This window comes from Lytechinus pictus, chromosome 18 (assembly GCF_037042905.1).
Source record: "Lytechinus pictus isolate F3 Inbred chromosome 18, Lp3.0, whole genome shotgun sequence".
NCBI classification, from domain to species: Eukaryota; Metazoa; Echinodermata; class Echinoidea; order Temnopleuroida; family Toxopneustidae; genus Lytechinus; species Lytechinus pictus.
Genome location: NC_087262.1, coordinates 15,866,878 through 15,886,186, shown reverse-complemented (window position 1 = coordinate 15,886,186; position 19,309 = coordinate 15,866,878). Strand labels below are relative to the sequence as shown.

Genomic DNA, 19,309 nt, shown 5'->3' with positions numbered 1-19,309 from the left:
TTGTCCTTGCAGTGTCCAGGACGACACTGCTGTTTCGATTCACCAATTTTCGACAAAGGCTGCTTTGTTATAAAGGGCTTTTGACGAAAGATCCTCTGCGTTTATTTTATAGAGAGCGTCTATACGAAGTGATTGCTAAAATACTTTAAAGGGATGGTCCGGGCTGAAAGTATTTATAGCTTAATAAATAGAGTAGAACTCACTAAGCAAAATGCCGAAAATTTCATCAAAATCGGATGAAGAATAACAAAGTTATTGAATTTTAAAGTTTAGCAATATTTTGTGAAAACAGTCGTCATGAATATTCATTAGGTGGGCTGATGATGTCACATCCCCACTTGTTCTTTTGTATTTTATTATATGAAATTAGGTTTATTCGATTTTTTTCCTCCAAGAACTAGAAAAATTGGATTGACAACTGAATTAGTGCATTAGATATTTATTGCTGCAACTTATTTCATTATAAGGGAGACATATTATTCACACAAGTATGAAATAATGAAAAAATTATGATTTTATGTAATAACATAAGAAAACGGAAGGTGGAGATGTGACATCATCAGCCCATCACCTAATGAATATTCATGACGACTGTTTTCACAAAATATTGCTAAACTTTAAACTTCAATAACTTTATTATTTGTTATCCGATTTTGATGAAATTTTCGGCATTTTGCTCAGTGAATTCTACTCTATGTATTAAGATATCAATATTTTCAGCCCGGACCATCCCTTTAAGTACATGTGCGTACCCCTATTGAGCTGACTTAGCACCTGAGAACACGTTAAGTCATGCGTTAGGTTGCGTAACTTTATGAACAACATTATGAAACACTTAAGTGCCTACTTTACATCGACGCAGTGTATTAGGTCTTTTATCTGCAGGGGCGGCGCAAATGTACTTGAGGGGGGGGGGATGACCAATTTGTTTTCGATTGAATTTATAGGGGTAATATAGGGTTACAAGTCCAATATTTCTCTTTGTCATACTCTTCCTTTTTGTCTTTCTCTTTCTCTTTTGCTTTCTTCCCTGATCATTTTTTTCTTTTGATCACACTTAAACAAACAATTATGAGGACAGTCATGCCCATGTCCCTTCCTGTTGCCTTGCCTGTCGTTGCCTGCATGCAGCCTTACTATACTCTGACGATCGAACTGACGTTATATTGTATTGTCATCATTTTCCCCCTCAGTTTAGTAATTGCCTTATTAATGAGCAAACGCTCTCATACGTTTCCTGTTTGGAGGTCGAATTTCTCCTCATTTGTGCGTTTTGTCTGTTATTATGAAGATAGGGCTTCTTCACCAACATAACAATCACCATGATCATGATGATGGAGCGTTGTGGCCCAGTGGATTAGTCTTCGGACTTTGAAACATAGGGTCGTGGGTTCGAATCCCAGCCATGGCGTAATTTCCTTCAGCAAATCCCAGCCATGGCGTAATTTCCTTCAGCAAGAAACTGGTCCACAACGTGCTGCACTCAACCCAGGTGAGGTAAATGGGTACCGGTAGGAAATAATTCCTTAAAAAGCTGTGTGCGCTATGAACGCCTAGCTTAGCCGGGTAATATAGGAGCGCCTTGAGCACCTAACAAGGTGGATATGTGCGCAATATAAATACCCTATATTATAATAATGTTTTCATGATTTATAGTCTGCGAATGTTTAGAGGTATAGGCATGGCAATCATTAAAGCATTCTGTTATTCATAATTTTCTTTCTGCTGTATTTCTTTAATACAGTTTTGCAAACTCGCCCACATACAGTATTTTACTTTCCCTTATTCCCATTCCTCCATCCCCCCCCTCAATGGGGGCGATTACGAAGAAGGGGTGAGATTTAGATACGAAATACGCATGTATTTACGGAAATTTGCAAGAGAACAAAGCAAGCATCTCCCATTTAACATGATCGATTTTAAATCATTCACTGGTGTATCCAGGTTACGCCACACCCTCCAAGGAGGTACACTGCAAAAACTCCGGTGTTGATTTAACACCAGCCCAGAAGCTATAATATGTCCACAGCAGAGAAGTATTGAAACAACACCAGTTTGGAATCAAACCGATGCTGTTTTAATACTAATTGGTGTTGTATAAACACCTTTCTGGTTTTAGACCAAAACGAAACTGGTGTTGTTTAACACTTGTCTGGTGTGGACATATATAGATTCCGGGCTGGTGTTAAATCAACACCGGAGTTTTTGCAGTGTAGATGGTTTGATGGCTACATCCCTTAACATACTACGCCAGTGAAATTCAACTCTTGGAATTGATTTGTGTAACAGTGTTAAAGGTAAATGGATTAAATTACGAGGTTGAAAAATGCAACACCATGGATTGAAAAAAAAACCAACAAACAAAATTGAGGGCCTACGGCAGCCCGTAATCCTCTTGTAAACCGTTCTCCCTCTGTTTGAGTATACTCATTAATTCTTCTTATGTATCATTTGGAACAAGATTGCAAAATTTCATAAAATAATTTGTTCTTTGTAGGTTTGCATGGTGGAGTTGATAACGTGGAGAAGGCTTACGGTTCACCATGTGTAATATGAAGAAGGGAAAGGAAATACAGGCAGAAACATTGAAATGGACAGACGAGAAAGGATGCAACATACCTCTAATTTCCTCTTTTGCATCCTTTCTCGTCTTTCCATTTCATTTTTTCTGCCTGTATTTCCTTTCCCTTCTTCATATTACATATGGTGAACCGTAAACCTTCTCCACGTTAAATAATTTGTTGTTGTTATTGCTGTAATAATGATGATGGAAAGTATGTGTTGTATAATGTGTATAAGCGCTTGGAGAATCTTTCATTTATCAATCCATAAAAATACATTTTTAACAAAATGATAGAGATATCATTTCATTTTCATGAAACACGCCGACAACAGTTGGACAAAATATAAACTTTTATCCCCATAACGTGTCACACAATCACCAAGTATTAATGTTTGTTTTCAAAATAATAAAAAAATAATAAAGCAGTGACATTTTACTTCCACTTATTCCTTATAAAATCTTAATTCAACTTGTTTTGCTGTATACCACGTGCATATCGCGGCACGGGTCTGTCGTTATCACGACTGTTCATAATATTACCTGGGCCCTCGTAACACAAAGGTAAGCGATTAATCGCTAAATGAAATGACCTATCAAGATCATCATTGCATGCACATTTTGCTCAGTAGACTGATTGGGAACCAATCAGAATTGTTCTTTCAAATTAGCGATTAATCGCTAACCTTCACGGGGCCCAGGATATCGTTCCAAAAGTGCAGGGCATCTGAGAACAGTGACACAAAGCTTAGAATCATCATGTAAGAATAACTTTACGATTGATTGCATTGTTCACAGTGTACAATCAATCACAAATATGGATCATGCGATCAATCCTTAACCTTTGTGTTAAGTGATCCCGATTGCATTTTCAGCACACGACTTTCCGTGCATACGCTTTCTTTTTATCGCCATTGGAGTTTGTTCTTCCATTTTGCTGCTATACAATACCCGTATTGATGAAGCTGAATGTCCTCGTTCGAGGCACGCAGGTATATCGTTGTGCATTCCAATATCACGATCGCCAAAGAAAGGAGAGTTTGTTAACCCATTGGCACGTGCAATATCATTCACTTATGCACTCTTTCTTTCTGGCCGATCGATGAAATAGTGTTAATTATACACCGGTTGTTGCCATGTTACCACAAGCATGACAAGGGCAATATAGTCATTATTTCCCTCAACAGCGCAGGTCTGGAAAATAGTACTAGTATTATCAATATTATTTGCTATTGTTGTGTCTGTGCGCGTTGACATCATGTTAAATTAATATGTATAATAATCCTTGTTCAATAACCCAGGGTTCGATTGACATCTAAGACAATGCTATTTATTCACATGATGATAATACAAAAAAAAAGAAAACAAATGATAAAGACGCTTTATGAATTTAACTGTGTATGCCATTGGAAAGGTAGGCAAAACGAAGACAGAGGTAGAAGAGGGGGGAGAGTTGAGCCATAATCTACTTTTTTCTTATTAAAAATTCAAATTCAAATTTGGGACAGGCGGCTACAGGGAAAGGAAAATGGAAGGAGCACTGTTTTATTATTAGGGACCCATTTTCTAATAACTGGTTTAGGCTTTTTATTTTTTTTAAACATGTAACAGAGTAAATGATGTACCGATATATTGACTCAAATCTATCAAAATTTGATGTAATGCATTTAAAACTATATATCATGTATATAAAACCTTTTGAGCTGAACAACCACAGAACAAGAACTAAATCGCCACAATAGGGTTCATAATCATCAGAGACAGTGGCGTACCTTGGGTCACCAGTAAAAAATTTGAGTTACTTAGTGGGCGCTCGAAGCGCGCTAAACTGCCAGGTACTGACCTAATAGATACATTTTAAGGACCGTGCCATTAAAAGGATATGTATCTTACAGATCAAATGATGCGAGCGCTATGCGCGAGCTAATTTTTGATATTCAGACCTAAAAAGGGGGACATTATAAGCATATTTTTGTTATCATGTTACCTGTCTCACTAAAGAAACAACGCGAAGCGCGGGTGTAATTTTTTTATATATTGACCCAAACAGGGGCATTTTAAGGTCTATTTTTTAAAAATTAATGAAGAGCATGAAAATTTTCAGACTAAAAAAGGGACATTTTAACGACTATTTTTAAGAATTCATGAAGAACAGACATATCTTGCTATTCCACTAATGCGAACGTAAGCACGACTGGAAATGTTTTGTATTCAGACCTTTAAAACGGACATTCATTTTAAGTAGTCATGAAAAAGAAGCATATGTCACTACATAATACAATAATAACTCGAAGTGTGAGGAAATACAGGCCTATTTGGTGTATATGGACTTGAAAACGGGATGTTTTAGTAGAACCGGATCATTAAACAGATAATAATGCGATCACCAGGAATAATGAACATATAGACCCTAAGCAGATTATGTTTCATATAGTTATGACATAAATATTTCTTATATGATACAATATAATTCAATTTATAATTCAGTATCATATAATATAATATAATATACAATAATTTCTTCTCCCCCACTACGCTTCTCTTAGTTTCTCCCAGTTTTTCTACTCCCCCTTTTTTTGGCCAGGCGATAGGGGGTGGGGGGGCACGTGCCACCGTGCCCCCCGTAGTAATGCCACTGATTAGAGAAGATGTTCTAAACTAGCTCCAAACGTTAATTTAGATCTCATATATACCTTGAGTAGTAGGTAAACACCATTTAGATTTATATCCATTTACTCATCAATCGTACGACGTCACTTGTCACTAAACCCAGCTTAACATTTAGAAAAAAGGATGCTTGACAAGCGTAATAAATTGAAAGTATGGTTTCATTAAACTCCACCTTTAAAGGTCATCCCTTTTTTTACCACTCTCTATCTCTCTGTGTCTTTCATTATCATTGAATTTTATAATAATAATAATAATAGTAATTATAATAATGATAATAATAACTTTTTATTTACCCAGGGTAGCCACTTCAGTTATAAAACTGCTCTTCCAGCGGGCCCTGCATAACATAATATGTTATTATCAAACTTCTCCAATCTAAATGCTGAGTGCATAGCAAGAAGGCAGAAGGTCCCATTTTTAAAAGTCTTTGGTATGACTCGGCCAGAGATCGAACCCACGACCTCCCGTTCATGAGGCGGACACTCTACCACTGAGCCACCATGCACGGTTTAATTATTTCTTTTTGCTCTTTTCCCTTTTTAGATAGTGCCAACGCATTCATAATCCCACGCATAATAATGTAGATCAGTCGTGAATCACCTTTCCCCGTCTTTTTCTCTCTTCTTCTTCTTGTTCTTGTTTTTCTTATTATTATTCTCCATGTTCTTCTCCTCCTTTGTTAACTTTTATTTTATCCGTTCTCTATTTATCATTAGTCATTGCTTTATGCCCGATCCAATTTTCCCTTTACTAAATTGTTCCAGCTTTGTGATAATATTTTCATCTCCGCTTTGCAAGGTATGCCTACGTCAACATAACTCGTAATTAAAACAATTTTCAATCATTTTGCCCCACCCCCTCATTCACACAACCCACATTCCGTCTTCATGCAAGCACGTTTTCTTTCGCAACTAACATACGTTGACTCGTGTGAACGGACATTCTGCTGAAGACATCGCTCTCCGTAGCTTCCCGCCTTCGTTCAACACGATCTGAGGAAAGCATCTCGGTTCAGAACAAAACTAAAAGGAAAACAATCTTCAGCGCCAAATCCATGTTTGTTTTGCATTCGACACCGTGTTGTGTGAGAGAGTCGATAATAAATTAATGGGATTTTTATATTCTGTAAAATCTGAGGCAAAATGATTAAAGTTGTTTGTTATCCCGTTGGACCATGAACCAACATGAATGTTCTCTAATTGTTTTCGTTGCCATAGCAACTTAATTGCTTTCATTACCATAGCAACTTTTTGCCATTATCCAATATCTGAGTACACAGTACTCATGTATATAGCTGACGAGTTCCATGGTGCCTTTATTACCTAATGAACATAATTTTTCATTAGTAGAAAAAACGGCGTCGACCTGACAAAGCAAAAATATTGGAATTTCAATTTGATTTTCCATTGCCGCATGACTTCCTTACACGTCGGGAAGAAAATCACCTCGAACGTCTGACCTACATACACTTTTCATTAATATCAAAATGGTAATTGCCCCAAGACATATTTTCTTGACCTAGAAAACAGCAAATTACAAACTCCGGCCGGCCTTTCCATGCTTACGACTATTCGCTGTGATAATAATAATGACAGGAAAGGGCAAGTCTCAGAGAAGACATTATAAATGCTGTTTAAATTTGATACAACGTTGTTTACTAAATGAATCTAACGGTAGTTCTGTAACAGCTTTAACAACCGTGCTAAATTTATTATTGATTAGATGTTAAAAATTAAACTCTCTTATGTTTAAACGGTTTACACTCTGTGTTTAAAATTGTAAAAGATTTTAAACACAGTGTTTAAACCGTTTAAACAATTTACTACTCTGAGGTTCATATAGTCAACGGCGTTGTACTAACACTTAAACAACGTTTTTATTGCGTACAATAATATAAAAATATGGAAGAATAAAACACACCACCTACAATGAATAGTCGCTTAGATGCATAGTGATATTTGGTTTCTTCTTCAATGATTTCCCCCAATTATTATGCACACAGTATACATGCATCTTATCTATCTTTGTTTTCAGAAGCAGCCCAATATGGGGTGGGGCAGGAGGCGACCATTATACTATTTTTCTTTAAATATGAAAGAAAATAATGAAATAAGGGTATAAAAAGGGAGGTTTGGGTAGAATAATTATATTACCCTTTGTATTCGATTGGGAAAAACACAAGACACATTTGACACAGTTTCGTATAAAGAAATATCCTTCTCCGTTGTAAAAAGCTGTTTTGATAATGAAGTTTAAAATTGTAACACTAATTATAAGATATTGATTGGCCAATCCTGATAAGTGCACTGTGGCCCACTAACTCAGTATATATGCCGTTGTTGTATGATGAACCGTGATGTATACCATACCGTCCTATTCAATACATTTAAAGACCCCGTGATCATACAAGGTTAAACAATCAACTAATGGAAATTATCCATTTATAATGCATGTCTCGTAACCTCACTCTCACTGGCATTGAAGATCAATATCACAGAATATATACCGGTCCCTGGTATTATTCGCTTACTTGACCTCGTAATGCATGTCTCGTAGTCTCACTCTCACTGGCATGGAGGATCATTAATTGTAATAAAATACCGGTCCCTTGTATTATTTGGTTACTTGACCTCGATGACCGTCCATGTCAGTGATACGTGACTTGTTTCATATCTACTGTAGATCCAGGTGCCGGGAAGCGACTTGTTTGTCAGTGACTTTCACTGCGATGGAAACTGTTATAAGGTACGGAAATCCTTGCATCTGATTGGCTAAAGGCAAATTTGCCATCGTCTACTACTGGCAAGGGGCCTATATCGCAGGGGGCGCGGAACAGGGGGAAGGGGAAGGGGGGGGGGTTTCCCCATAACGCATACACAAACGTAAAAAAAAATCTGATTGTGTTTATTTGCATGATCAACCCCCTTTCAAAATCAACAATAGGAACTAGAATTACTACTACTATAATTCGTCTAAATACTTCTACTAGTACTACTATATACATGTACTACTACTACGACTATTACTACTTCTACTACTACTCCTACTACTACTACTACTACTACTTTACTACTACTACTACTACTATACTATACTACTACTTCTACTACTACTATACTGCTACTACTACTACTACTACTACTACTACAACTACTACTACTACTTCTACTACTACTTATGCTACCACTACCACTGTTACGACTGCTAATACTTCTTCTACTACTACTACTACTACTACTACTACTACTACTACTACTACTTTACTACTACTACTACTACTATACTATACTACTACTTCTACTACTACTATACTGCTACTACTACTACTACTACTACTACAACTACTACTACTACTTCTACTACTACTTATGCTACCACTACCACTGTTACGACTGCTAATACTTCTTCTACTACTACTACTACTAATACTACTATTACTACTACTTCTACTACTACTACTACTTCTACTACTACAACAACAACAACTACTACTACTACCACCACCACCACCACTTCTAGTTCGATAGACTGCCTCTATTATATACCATGGTAAACCTAATATTATGAACTATACCAACAATTGATATAATCCCTTCCTACTAACAGCGGCACTGTCTTGTACGTTGCCTATTTGTACAGCGTTATAACTAAAACGACCTACCTCTTCACTTTACTCATTAGAATAGTAAACAACCCAGATTCGCTTGGAGTTATGAAGACAGAGATTACATAGTCCATAGCATGTACTTGTGATAGTGAATCATAATCGATTAGGGAATGTCAACATAATGAGTACACATTTAAACATACACTGATGGTCTGTTTGACAAGCAATGCGGTATGCATTTTTATTCATTAACAAATGAAATAAATCTGCATGAATCAAGAGTCTTTTTTATACAGTCATTTGAGTAAATAGGTAAAAATGCATATTTGTGCATTTTACTGCCACTTCTTCTTCTTCTTTTTCTTCTTCTTCTTCTCCTCCTCCTGCTTCTTCTTCTTCTTCTCCTCCTCCTCCTTCTTAATCCTCTCTTTCTCCCTACTCCTTCTTCTTTTCCACTTCTTCCCTTCTCCATTTCCTTATTCTTTTTCTTCTCTACTCTGAGTCGTTTTTCTCTTCATTCACGTTCAAATATCAGATATCAGGAGAACGCATAGTTCGCTTAGCTGCTACATAAAAACCATGTCCACAGTTGTGTCCTTTTAGAAACGCACCATTTGCCCTTTCCCAAATGCTAATGAGATTTTTATGAACCGTGCATGTGTTTTCTTAAATTCGGAAATGTCACTTGGAAGATCAATAACGACATTGGAGGCAACCTATCAATTTTAACTCGATGCCCCAAAAGCACCCTGTCCAGGTTTACAAAGATAAAAGAGCATCGATCATTCAAGTAAAACGTGAAAAGGGGTGACTTCCAGTTTGTGGACTCCGGCCAAATTTCCGGCTCGGTGGATGCGGAAGGAGTACTTCTCTTTAGATGCTTTCAAACATGTTGGTTATTACTTTTCCAAGGAAACCCTCTCTTATTGTCCGCGTCTCTTCTCTCTCTCCCCCTCTCTCTCTCTCTCTTTGAATTTGCAATGCACTTCTCTAGAAGTTGTATTTTGTATCCTTTCTATCCATTTTATTTTTCTCCCTTATCTACCCCCCCCCCTCTCTCTACAACTCACGTAGTGTATACACAATCAGTGGTCATGTTCAAGTTTCTGTTCCCCCCCCCCCATTCTCTTTGTCACACTCGCACCCTCTCTCAATTTCTACCCCACTCCAGGCCTGTCATCCCCAGTGGCAAACCGCGTGGCTCTTTCATTTTCTTCCAGTCTTTTAACCTGCCACCTTTTTTCCCCTTTTAAATAATTTCTTCCAACCCACTATCTCTCTTCTCTAATAAGCCTGTTCACGGTTGTAAACTGCGCACGAGCAGAAAAAGGTCATTGGAGACAACCATGAAGGTGGCTTTCAAATTCACTGACATAGGCATTTGTGATTTGATGATTATTCATGTATTCCTTTCAAAATATTTATCACATCCAAGCTGAAGAGTAATAAATAGAGCCTTCATAATCACTGGTATTTGACAGTAGCCTAAACAATAGTCAAATGTGCCAAAGACAGACAATAAAACAGATTTCCAAACTTTATCCCTGATGTACTATTCTAGTCACCTGGTCTATACAATGCCTTTTGTTCTTAGAATTTGAATACTCTACCGGTAAAGCTTACGCAACATCTACATTTGAAATTGATAGTGCTTATCCTAATGAAAAATCACAAAGGTCATTGGAGAAAAGTTGATCATGAGCTAACCGTGATCTGGCTTATTCATCTCACCATTCGATACCATCGGTTACTATCACTATACCTCCATTCCACTCTGTACCATGTATAGGCCTATTTACATCACTTTATTTTTACACTGGCTATATTTCTGGTTTATCGTTTTGTTTTGCACCTGTTAAAGGCTTCGAAGCACACATCACATTCTATTGGGAATGAACAATCAACAGAAGAATTACCTAATTATCTTAACAGCAATTCCATATAGTTTGATGACGTACCGCGCATTCAATTCAATTCAATTCAATTCTGTATTTCATTTCCATTCAAACAATAAAAAGTAATGTTAGCTGCAAAATGAGGGATTTACATTAACTTCTAAGATCAAAAGAAAACATAACAAAAGAGAAAATCATATCCTTCAATCTTACCCCCATTCTCCGTTTCACTTCCCTCGATCATCACAACAGTGTCCATGGCAACTGATAATTATACCAATATTATACAACATCTATCTCACGAAGCGTGCGGTAAAACGTGAGCGACGTACCACGGCAATAATTATTGTTTGGTGTACTTTTCAATTATCGTGTCAACCGCTTGCCATTCAATGCATTCTAAATATGAAATGATTGAGACTTGCAAGACCGAAAACGGGTAATGAGGTATCAATATATTATTTTGAGAATACATCGTTAGTTCTAGGCTGTGGTCTTCAATTAGCATGGCAACAGAAGAATTACCTAATTATTTTAACAGCAATTCCATATAGTTTGATGACGTACCACGCTTTTCATTGTCTACACAATATGCTTTTTTTTATTAGAACTTTTAATTAAATCTTTTAATGTATGCGACTCTGACTAAGTCGATAAAAAAGCTCAAGTGGTTAGGTCCAGAGGATCTCCATCCTGACCCTAAATCCATATGATTGGGATTCGAAGCCCCATTTTGGCCTATAAAGACATTCAGTAGTCCACACGGACGATGCAGTCGTTGTTCTTTGGAGTCAATCTTGACGTCAAACTCAGAAATAGCTTCGTCTAGGAGTCAACTCCTTTCGAGTCAAATTGACTCATTTTCAGCATGGCCCACAATAATTACTATACGCAGTAAACATGGTTAAAACACTGTTTAAATTCAATTTCAACATAGTTGTTTAAAATGTTAAATAACGATGGTAAGTTTCATATAGTAAAGAGCGTTGTCTACAATTTTTAAACAGCGTTTTTCTATGTATGTTACGTGGTTACCCGTGAAAGATCTAATTTTACTCGGGATTATACTTTATTAAGATTTATCAATCGTTCATGGCTATCCTGGAAAGACCTCTTTAATTTTCATTTTAATCAATGTAATGAGCGATACCAAATACTCTCAATCCTCGTTGTTTAATGGGAAAAGCAAGAAAATTAAAGTCTATGGCCTGTATTCTGAAGTCGGGTTTAACTTAAACTCAGGTTTAAAGTTGTGGTTTAAGTATGGATAGCCAATTATTACATAAATCACTATTGGTAGAGATAGTATATTTCAGCTAATTTGGCTCTCAAGTCATTCATGATTGTCCAGGAAGTATAAATAGATGATTGTCTTCACCATCGATGAATCAGGAAACAGCACAGTAAACATAAGAAACATACAACTTAATAAAAATTTTGACACCTTTGGCTTCCCATAATTTTAGCAAAGAGTTAGACCATGGTCTAAGTTAAACCTGACTTCAGAATACGGGCCTACGTCTTTAGCTTTCATCGCTCATATTTCCAATGTTCTTGCCCAATGCCAGTTGCTTAAAGCATTCCAATTCATCGTGAAATAAATTCAATATCGAATCACCATCCATAGTCCCTGCGGTGAGATGAAAATCAATTTCAGAGTTCCCGGAACAAGAAGGGATAAGCTTTTCCCATCAGCACCATTCATCTAGCGCAATAACGCCTCTTAATTGCTCGTGTTGGACTGGAGTACAAGGTCTGTTCAGTTTGTTTGGATCGTTTCGCCAGGTTGCCATGGACACTATAATGTTCATGACGAGGTGTTTTTGTCTGGAGACACGTTTTTCTAAGATTGCAGCCTAAGTGTGTCTGTTATGAAATAAGGAGTAAGAAATTGTGATTCTCATGAGAGTTGGTGTAAAAAAGAGTGAATTAGTTCTTGTTTTCATCTTCCGGCTCTGTTTTCATTATTATCATATTTTATATACATTTTTCTAAGTTATTCCGTCGAGGTGTTCTATTTGTAATAATTTATGACCATTTTTCATATCATGTCTCATGCAGATTTGACTCGTCCCAACGTAGACAAACCAGTCGGCCAACATGGGAAGTCGACCCACTCGAGTACGTAGTGTGGAAATTCAACCGGAAGGAGTCAACGGCTCGGAGGCAAAGGTCACCATCAACGAACTTAAGACAGAAAACACACGGTTAAAGAACCGACTATCCGATCTGGAAGAGCTGAATCCAGACGATTTGATCAAGGAAAATGACAGGCTGAAGAAACAAAACGAAGATTTAAGGAACGAGTTGATTAAAATTCGGGAGTCTTCGGTGGTCGACATTAAGCGATCGATCTCGTTCCCAGTTAATAAGGGATCTGATCTAACTGCGGATAATGCCTACAAAAACGACATGTTGTCAGACAATAATATGAACCTTACTCCGTCGCCGTCAATCGATAGGAGGATATTGAGTGATAGGAGTAGCTCCCCCGGGTATTCATCTTGCAAGACGAGTCCGAACGTGAACGACGGCCGAAAACGAAAGATCGACCCGAACTCGGTGTTGCAACGAATGAGCGACATCGATGCATACGGTCAGGGGCTCCCTCTAGCGGACTCAAGCCTCATGGTGAAGAATGTTCGACGGACACGACATCGGAAGCGGAGAACAACACAGAATACGAAAGTGAAAGACGATTCACAGTCGAACTCCGAAGGGACCACGAGTCCCGCCGAAATATTGCCGAAATCCTCCGAGGAGGGGCATACGGACTCGGGTGTGCATTCCACCGATGTCGAACAGCATGTACCGGATCAGAGACAACACCTTAATGATATTCAATTGGTATAGCGATGTCAGGTTAAACCAGAAAATTATCAGCCATCTTGGCCAATTAACACTTTTGTCTTTGATCTTTTGATAATCTTCTAGATAATCATGGCAAACTGAAGAACAAGTCGCTTGTCTAGAATCGTAAAGATTACTCGCTATTCGCTCCAGTTGCTAGGATTATGCTTGGATAAACTCAGAAGAATAATGGTGGCTGTTATGCCAAAGATCATCATGCACAAGCCTGTTGGAAAGTGCCGGACCTAGTGCTTTAAGTTCTATCCTCGACCAGGCACCAGCCAACCAATGCACCTCGTCAACCTCGCTATATCCCATTTTTACCAGGATATAGTAAGATTTTATAATTATTTCAAGTTTTATTTTCAACTGAAATTCCATGACAAATACACGTTTATTGAACAACTCTGATAGACAAGGAAAATCTATTTTTAATCGTTAATTTCAGTTTGGTTGTATGTTTCTATGGTGACGTATGGAAAGAACTATATATATATATTATACACCGCGGGGCCCCACATTAACGCTTATATCTCAGCCACACCAATGTAACAGACACCAACTCGACCAATAATATGCTATTCAAACTAACGCATATTTGGTCGGTGTTGAGTTGGTTTTGTAGATGTGACTGCGACATAAAGAGCTTTCAGCAGTTCTGGGGAGGGGGGGGGGGCGTTTCATGAAAGGACTTGTCAGACGTTTTATCTGACAAATTCCAGTTTATCCGACAATTACCATAGGAACAGTGCCTCTTAGCCAATCAGAATCATGGATAGATGTCAGATCTGGCAACTTGTCGGATGAAATATTGATGAAACGCTCCTCAGGTTGTCAAGACAATGAAGCACAATACGTAACAATAAAGCTTCTTAACCGCCTACCAGACTCCAACATTTTTCTTTGTCTGAGGTTTACATGGTTTTGGAGTGCTACCTCACTGATATCGTGGATTTTGATTTGTGATAATCCAACAAATATGCAAATAACGTAGCAGTAGAGCTTCTTTACCGCCTACCATGCTTCAACATTATTTTCTTTTCGTCTGAGGTTCTCATGGTTTTGAAAAAATACGCCACTGATATCGTGAATTTTGATTTGTAATAATCCAACGAATACGCGTATAATAATTATGATTTAATGTGTGTGTTTGTGTGTGTGTGGGGGGGGGGGGGGGGTGGGGGTGACGTATTGGTTGGGCGGAAGGGGGGTGCTGGAAATATTAGCCAAGACTTGTGATCAGTATTAGGGAGTTTTTGCACCTCGGCGCACGACAGATTCAAGAACACAGTAAATGTATTGAAAATGCCCGCCAAATGATAATGAACAGCTGGGAGGTCTTTGTCGAAAATTGGTGAACCGGAACATGAGCGTCTATTCAGAGTCCAGGACGAAACTGTTGTTCTGAATCACCAATTTTCTTGGTTGTTCTTTGTCGTAAAGAACATTTGACAATGCGTTTTCTATGTTGCTGTATCCATCATGCATCACCTTGTTATATGCTTCAGATTAATATACGATACGAAGTACTTGCTTAAATCGACTACCTGATTTTAATCGATTTGGGGAATCTATAAAAACCAATAAAACGTTTTAAAAATCGACGTGTCCAATAAATATGTTTTTGATCTGTATAATTCATTAGGTGCAACAGGTATTTTATCATTTCAAAGAGAGCTATTTTAAAACAAAATATATATGTAGTTTTGCAAGATTGAACATAATTCTTAAAAGTATATTTTTTACGTTGAGCCTCGAAACATAATTATTTGAAATGCAATCGTTTAACTGTAATTAACAATTTATTGTTTGAGTAATGAAATATATACGTCAGAAAGTAGCCTAAAGGATGCTGTTGTCTTATGTGTATTTTATTCTGCTGCACTGTAAAAACGGCATGTATAATCAATTTTGGGATAAAAGAGGCTATTTCTTACAGTAGAATAACTTTGATTTTGTCAACTCTACAGAGTATTGTGTGACAATTTACCATGAAACGTTTAATACTGTACTCTACCAAGCAAATTTGCATATTTTTTTAATAAAAAGAAAGCAACAAAAATACAAAAATTCGATGAAATCTTACTCAACCTATGTTTACAATGTGGATTGGTAGAGTTGTGCAATATCATACAAGCTCAATTGATAATAATATGCATACCGACAAAATTTGTGGTTTTGTACATAAATCTGCGTATTGAGTTAAATTCGTTTTTATAACATACACTTATACATTCTTATGTGTTTATATCACTATTAATTTTTACTCCATATTTATTTAGATTTTAATACAATATACATGCAGTGTATTTGACACTTCTTTTTTCCCGAAATATTGATTAATGACTATATTGACGTACCCGCAAGATAACTTTCTAAGTCATAAAGGTTGGGTGATACGGCATTGGTGGCGGAGTAGTAGTTTTCAATCTACTTTGACCCCGGCGCATACACTATCCAATATGATCCGATTTTCAAAGCAATTATTATAAGAACATTTGGTATATGAACATTCCAACCGATAAAATCTTACGATAAAAGTTCCGAACATTGATAAGAATACTGAAATCGAAATTCCAGTCAATTTTGAGCCTCCCTGTAGGAATAAAAGCTAATTCGAATCGTAATGACGTTATTATCGGCTGCGATTTGAAGCCGATTTGGACTTCACTCCGACCACAAGGATTGCAGTAAAAAGAAGTCTGATTTTGTAATCTTAGCATTGTGCCGAATTCAAAATTTCATATAAAATCTTTTTATTTCTTGAAACTTTCATATTTAATGCAAGATGCGCTTTGTAAAAAAAAAAAAATCGCGCGTAGTCTGCGGCGGGCTTAGTGCGGTGTTTGTGCGGCGTGTAGTATGTACTGTGCGGCGTGCTTAAGACAAAGATCGAGTATGCACATTATTGACTAGGATTGCCCGAGGGTAAAGTTTTTCCAATGTTTTCAGTTGTTATCCATCATGTCGCACGTTTCACGCATTCCCCCCATTTTCAATTGGCGTTAAAGTAATTATACGTCACTCTTAACATGCTTAGCCGCTTTTAGTGTTGCACCTTTGCCTTTCAAACCTCAAAATACTTTCACAGCATTGTTCTGGGAAGCAGGGGCGTTGGAGGTGTTGTGTATGTTATTTACCAAAGGCACCACCCCCTGGAAATTTGAAGTTTGGGAGCAATAATGGTTATTTTTTATGCTTGTCAATTTTTTTTTTCGGTCGACAACCCCGCCCCCCCCCCGGACAAAACCCCCAGCACGTCCGTTTTAGAAGTCGTTCCCATGGCTCTGTTGCACACTCATCTTAACAAAAACAAGTATTTTTGTATTTTTCAGTACCTTATATAGGCACAGTTATTCTAAGGCAAACATTGTACTGACTTATTGCGACAGTCATGTCAACTAACTTTGTTTTAATCAATGTCGTAATCAATCAACATATGATATTCAATAACTGAACCATTCCAATGATAAATTAGGGGTTGTTTTTAGGAAATAACTGGATAAAAACACACACGAGGAAAGTAATGGTGAAATGAAATACAAAGTAAGTTGTTCATGTTAAACGACGAAACTCTGACACCAGTGGTGTCTTGCATGGCACTCCATGCGACAATATAATGGGTAAATGACATAGTAAACTATTGAAAATGTATTGTTTATTGTGAAACATTCACATGTCATAAATGGGAAACCAATCAAATAAATAAAAGAAAAATGATGAAACATTTGGATTTTACTTGTGTGGGAAGTTATAATTATTTTCTCTTAAACTGAGAGAGAGAGAGAGAGATACAGATACAGAGAGGGTTATCTGTGTATTCGTGTGAAAGTAAAAAAGAGAGATAGACAGAGAGAGAGAGAGAGAGGGGGGGGGGGGGGAGTTACATGTAGTACGTGAGAAAAATATTAATAGAAGAGAGTAGGAGAGAGAGATATTATAATTTATGACGTTTTTAACATTTTTCCCCCAACATCCCACTTCTATTTCATCCCCTCGTTTTGTCTGATTTTCATCTTCTGGTGCTTCGTATTCTTCTCACCGCTATTATTTTTTATTAATATTATCGTAATTATCAACATCAACATGATTATTATAAAACGATATCAGCCTAATATTTGTTTATAATATTGTCTCTTATATTTCTATTTGTTTTGCATCCTGCTTTTTTTCTGACGTAGAATTCCAATATACGATATATGAGTTTCACATAATAATTTTGTTTTGCATTTAAATTCAAATTTTTAAAGTCAGTTTAATTTGAAGGCGTTTCGATTTTCTACTCTAAATTTACATGGTGAAAGCTTTCCCTCATAAGTCGTGATATAAATCGACCTGATACTGCAAGCTTAATTAAAACGTGCTTTCATTGTGGAGAAGAACATCTTCTCCGTTTCGGTTAGTGCACACTTTAACTATCTTCCTCCTAATACTCAGGCGGCGTGATTCTGTCTATAAAACTAATCGATTGTATATCTTTGAATTATATTTCAAATGCCCCGGCCTCGATATACGAAAGGAACAAACAAAATGCAATACTTTACCTTTTCCTTTCGAAAACCCGATGTACGTTTTTTTTATAAACTTGTGCTCTTTCAGATTCTCTGGTTTTGTAACGCAAGAAATTTATCGCAGAGTCACGTTCGCAGGAATTCGAATGTGACCTCATGAAGTCACGTGGGTGCCATTTTGACGCCGGAAATCCAAGAAAACGAGCGGAAAAAGACATAATTGAATAGGCTGAAGATCACTGTCCTTAAAACAAAAGGCTTGACCGTGAGCAAGTTATGTGTTGGGTGTGGGCGTTGTTTTATAAGTCAGAATAATTCAAATTGCATTGATATGTTTCAAATCATGCATTTGTTAGATATTATATTATTCAGACGTGCCATTTTTTCTTATACGACTAAAGCTTTATTTTGACGAAATGGCGCGATATTTCATCTATTATAGAATACAGAAGATTGTTCCAAATAGAATGGTAGCCGACCCGTTTTGGTGACATTTCGGTCATTTACTAGTATATTTATTTGCCCTTCGTCAGTAAAAAAAAACGACAATTGTCATAATTTAGTTTCAAAGACGGTTCCTATCTACAATCAAAGGTCGATTCCGCCCCAGAAAAAAAAATTATATAAATCAATAAAGAAAATCAGAAGCAAAACGCTGAAAAAATTATCAAAATCGGATGTAAAATAAGAAATTTATTCAATTTTTGCAGTTTCGCTTATTTTACACAAAACGTTACATGTGCACAACTCAGTGATATACAAATTAAAGAGTCAATGATGTTATTCACTATTTCTTTTGTTTTTATATTTTATTATGGATTAATTTTATACAGTATTTCAATTTTTCAGATTTCATGATAAGTTCCCTCTTTACTAAACTACAAAATTTAAAAGCAATGGTAATTGCACTTGTTCAGGGAGGAATAAAACCTTGTTTCACATGACAATGAGGAGATAATTGAAATCTTTCATATTTCATAATACAACAGAAATAGTGAGTGGGTGATGTCATCGGTCCCCTCATTTGCATACTAACCAGGATATGCATTTAACTGTTTTTTTTTAAATTAAGCGAAAATATCAAATGTCATAACTATCTTATTTTACATAGATTTTCAGTGTTATATATGCTTGTTCGACTTTTCTCTTTATATTTAAATCATTTTTTGTTGGGGTGTTCATGTCCAATAAGGATAAGGCCATTTACCTTTTGAAA

At 36.8% G+C, this 19,309-nt stretch overlaps 1 protein-coding gene across 1 annotated transcript; it reads left to right on the top strand.

Annotated features, from left to right (window-relative positions):
- The first annotated feature begins 12,794 nt into the window (after positions 1–12,794).
- LOC129281846 (uncharacterized) lies at positions 12,795–17,315 on the top strand. Its single transcript, XM_064113355.1, has one exon. It carries the CDS (start codon positions 12,833–12,835, stop codon positions 13,583–13,585), a length of 753 nt encoding a protein of 250 aa, XP_063969425.1. The 5' UTR covers positions 12,795–12,832; the 3' UTR covers positions 13,586–17,315.
- The last annotated feature ends 1,994 nt before the right edge of the window (positions 17,316–19,309 follow it).

Excerpts from the sequence above, each read along its gene's own strand:
- LOC129281846 (XM_064113355.1), top strand. The coding sequence starts at position 12,833 with ATGGGAAGTCGACCCACTCGAGTACGTAGTGTGGAAATTCAACCGGAA.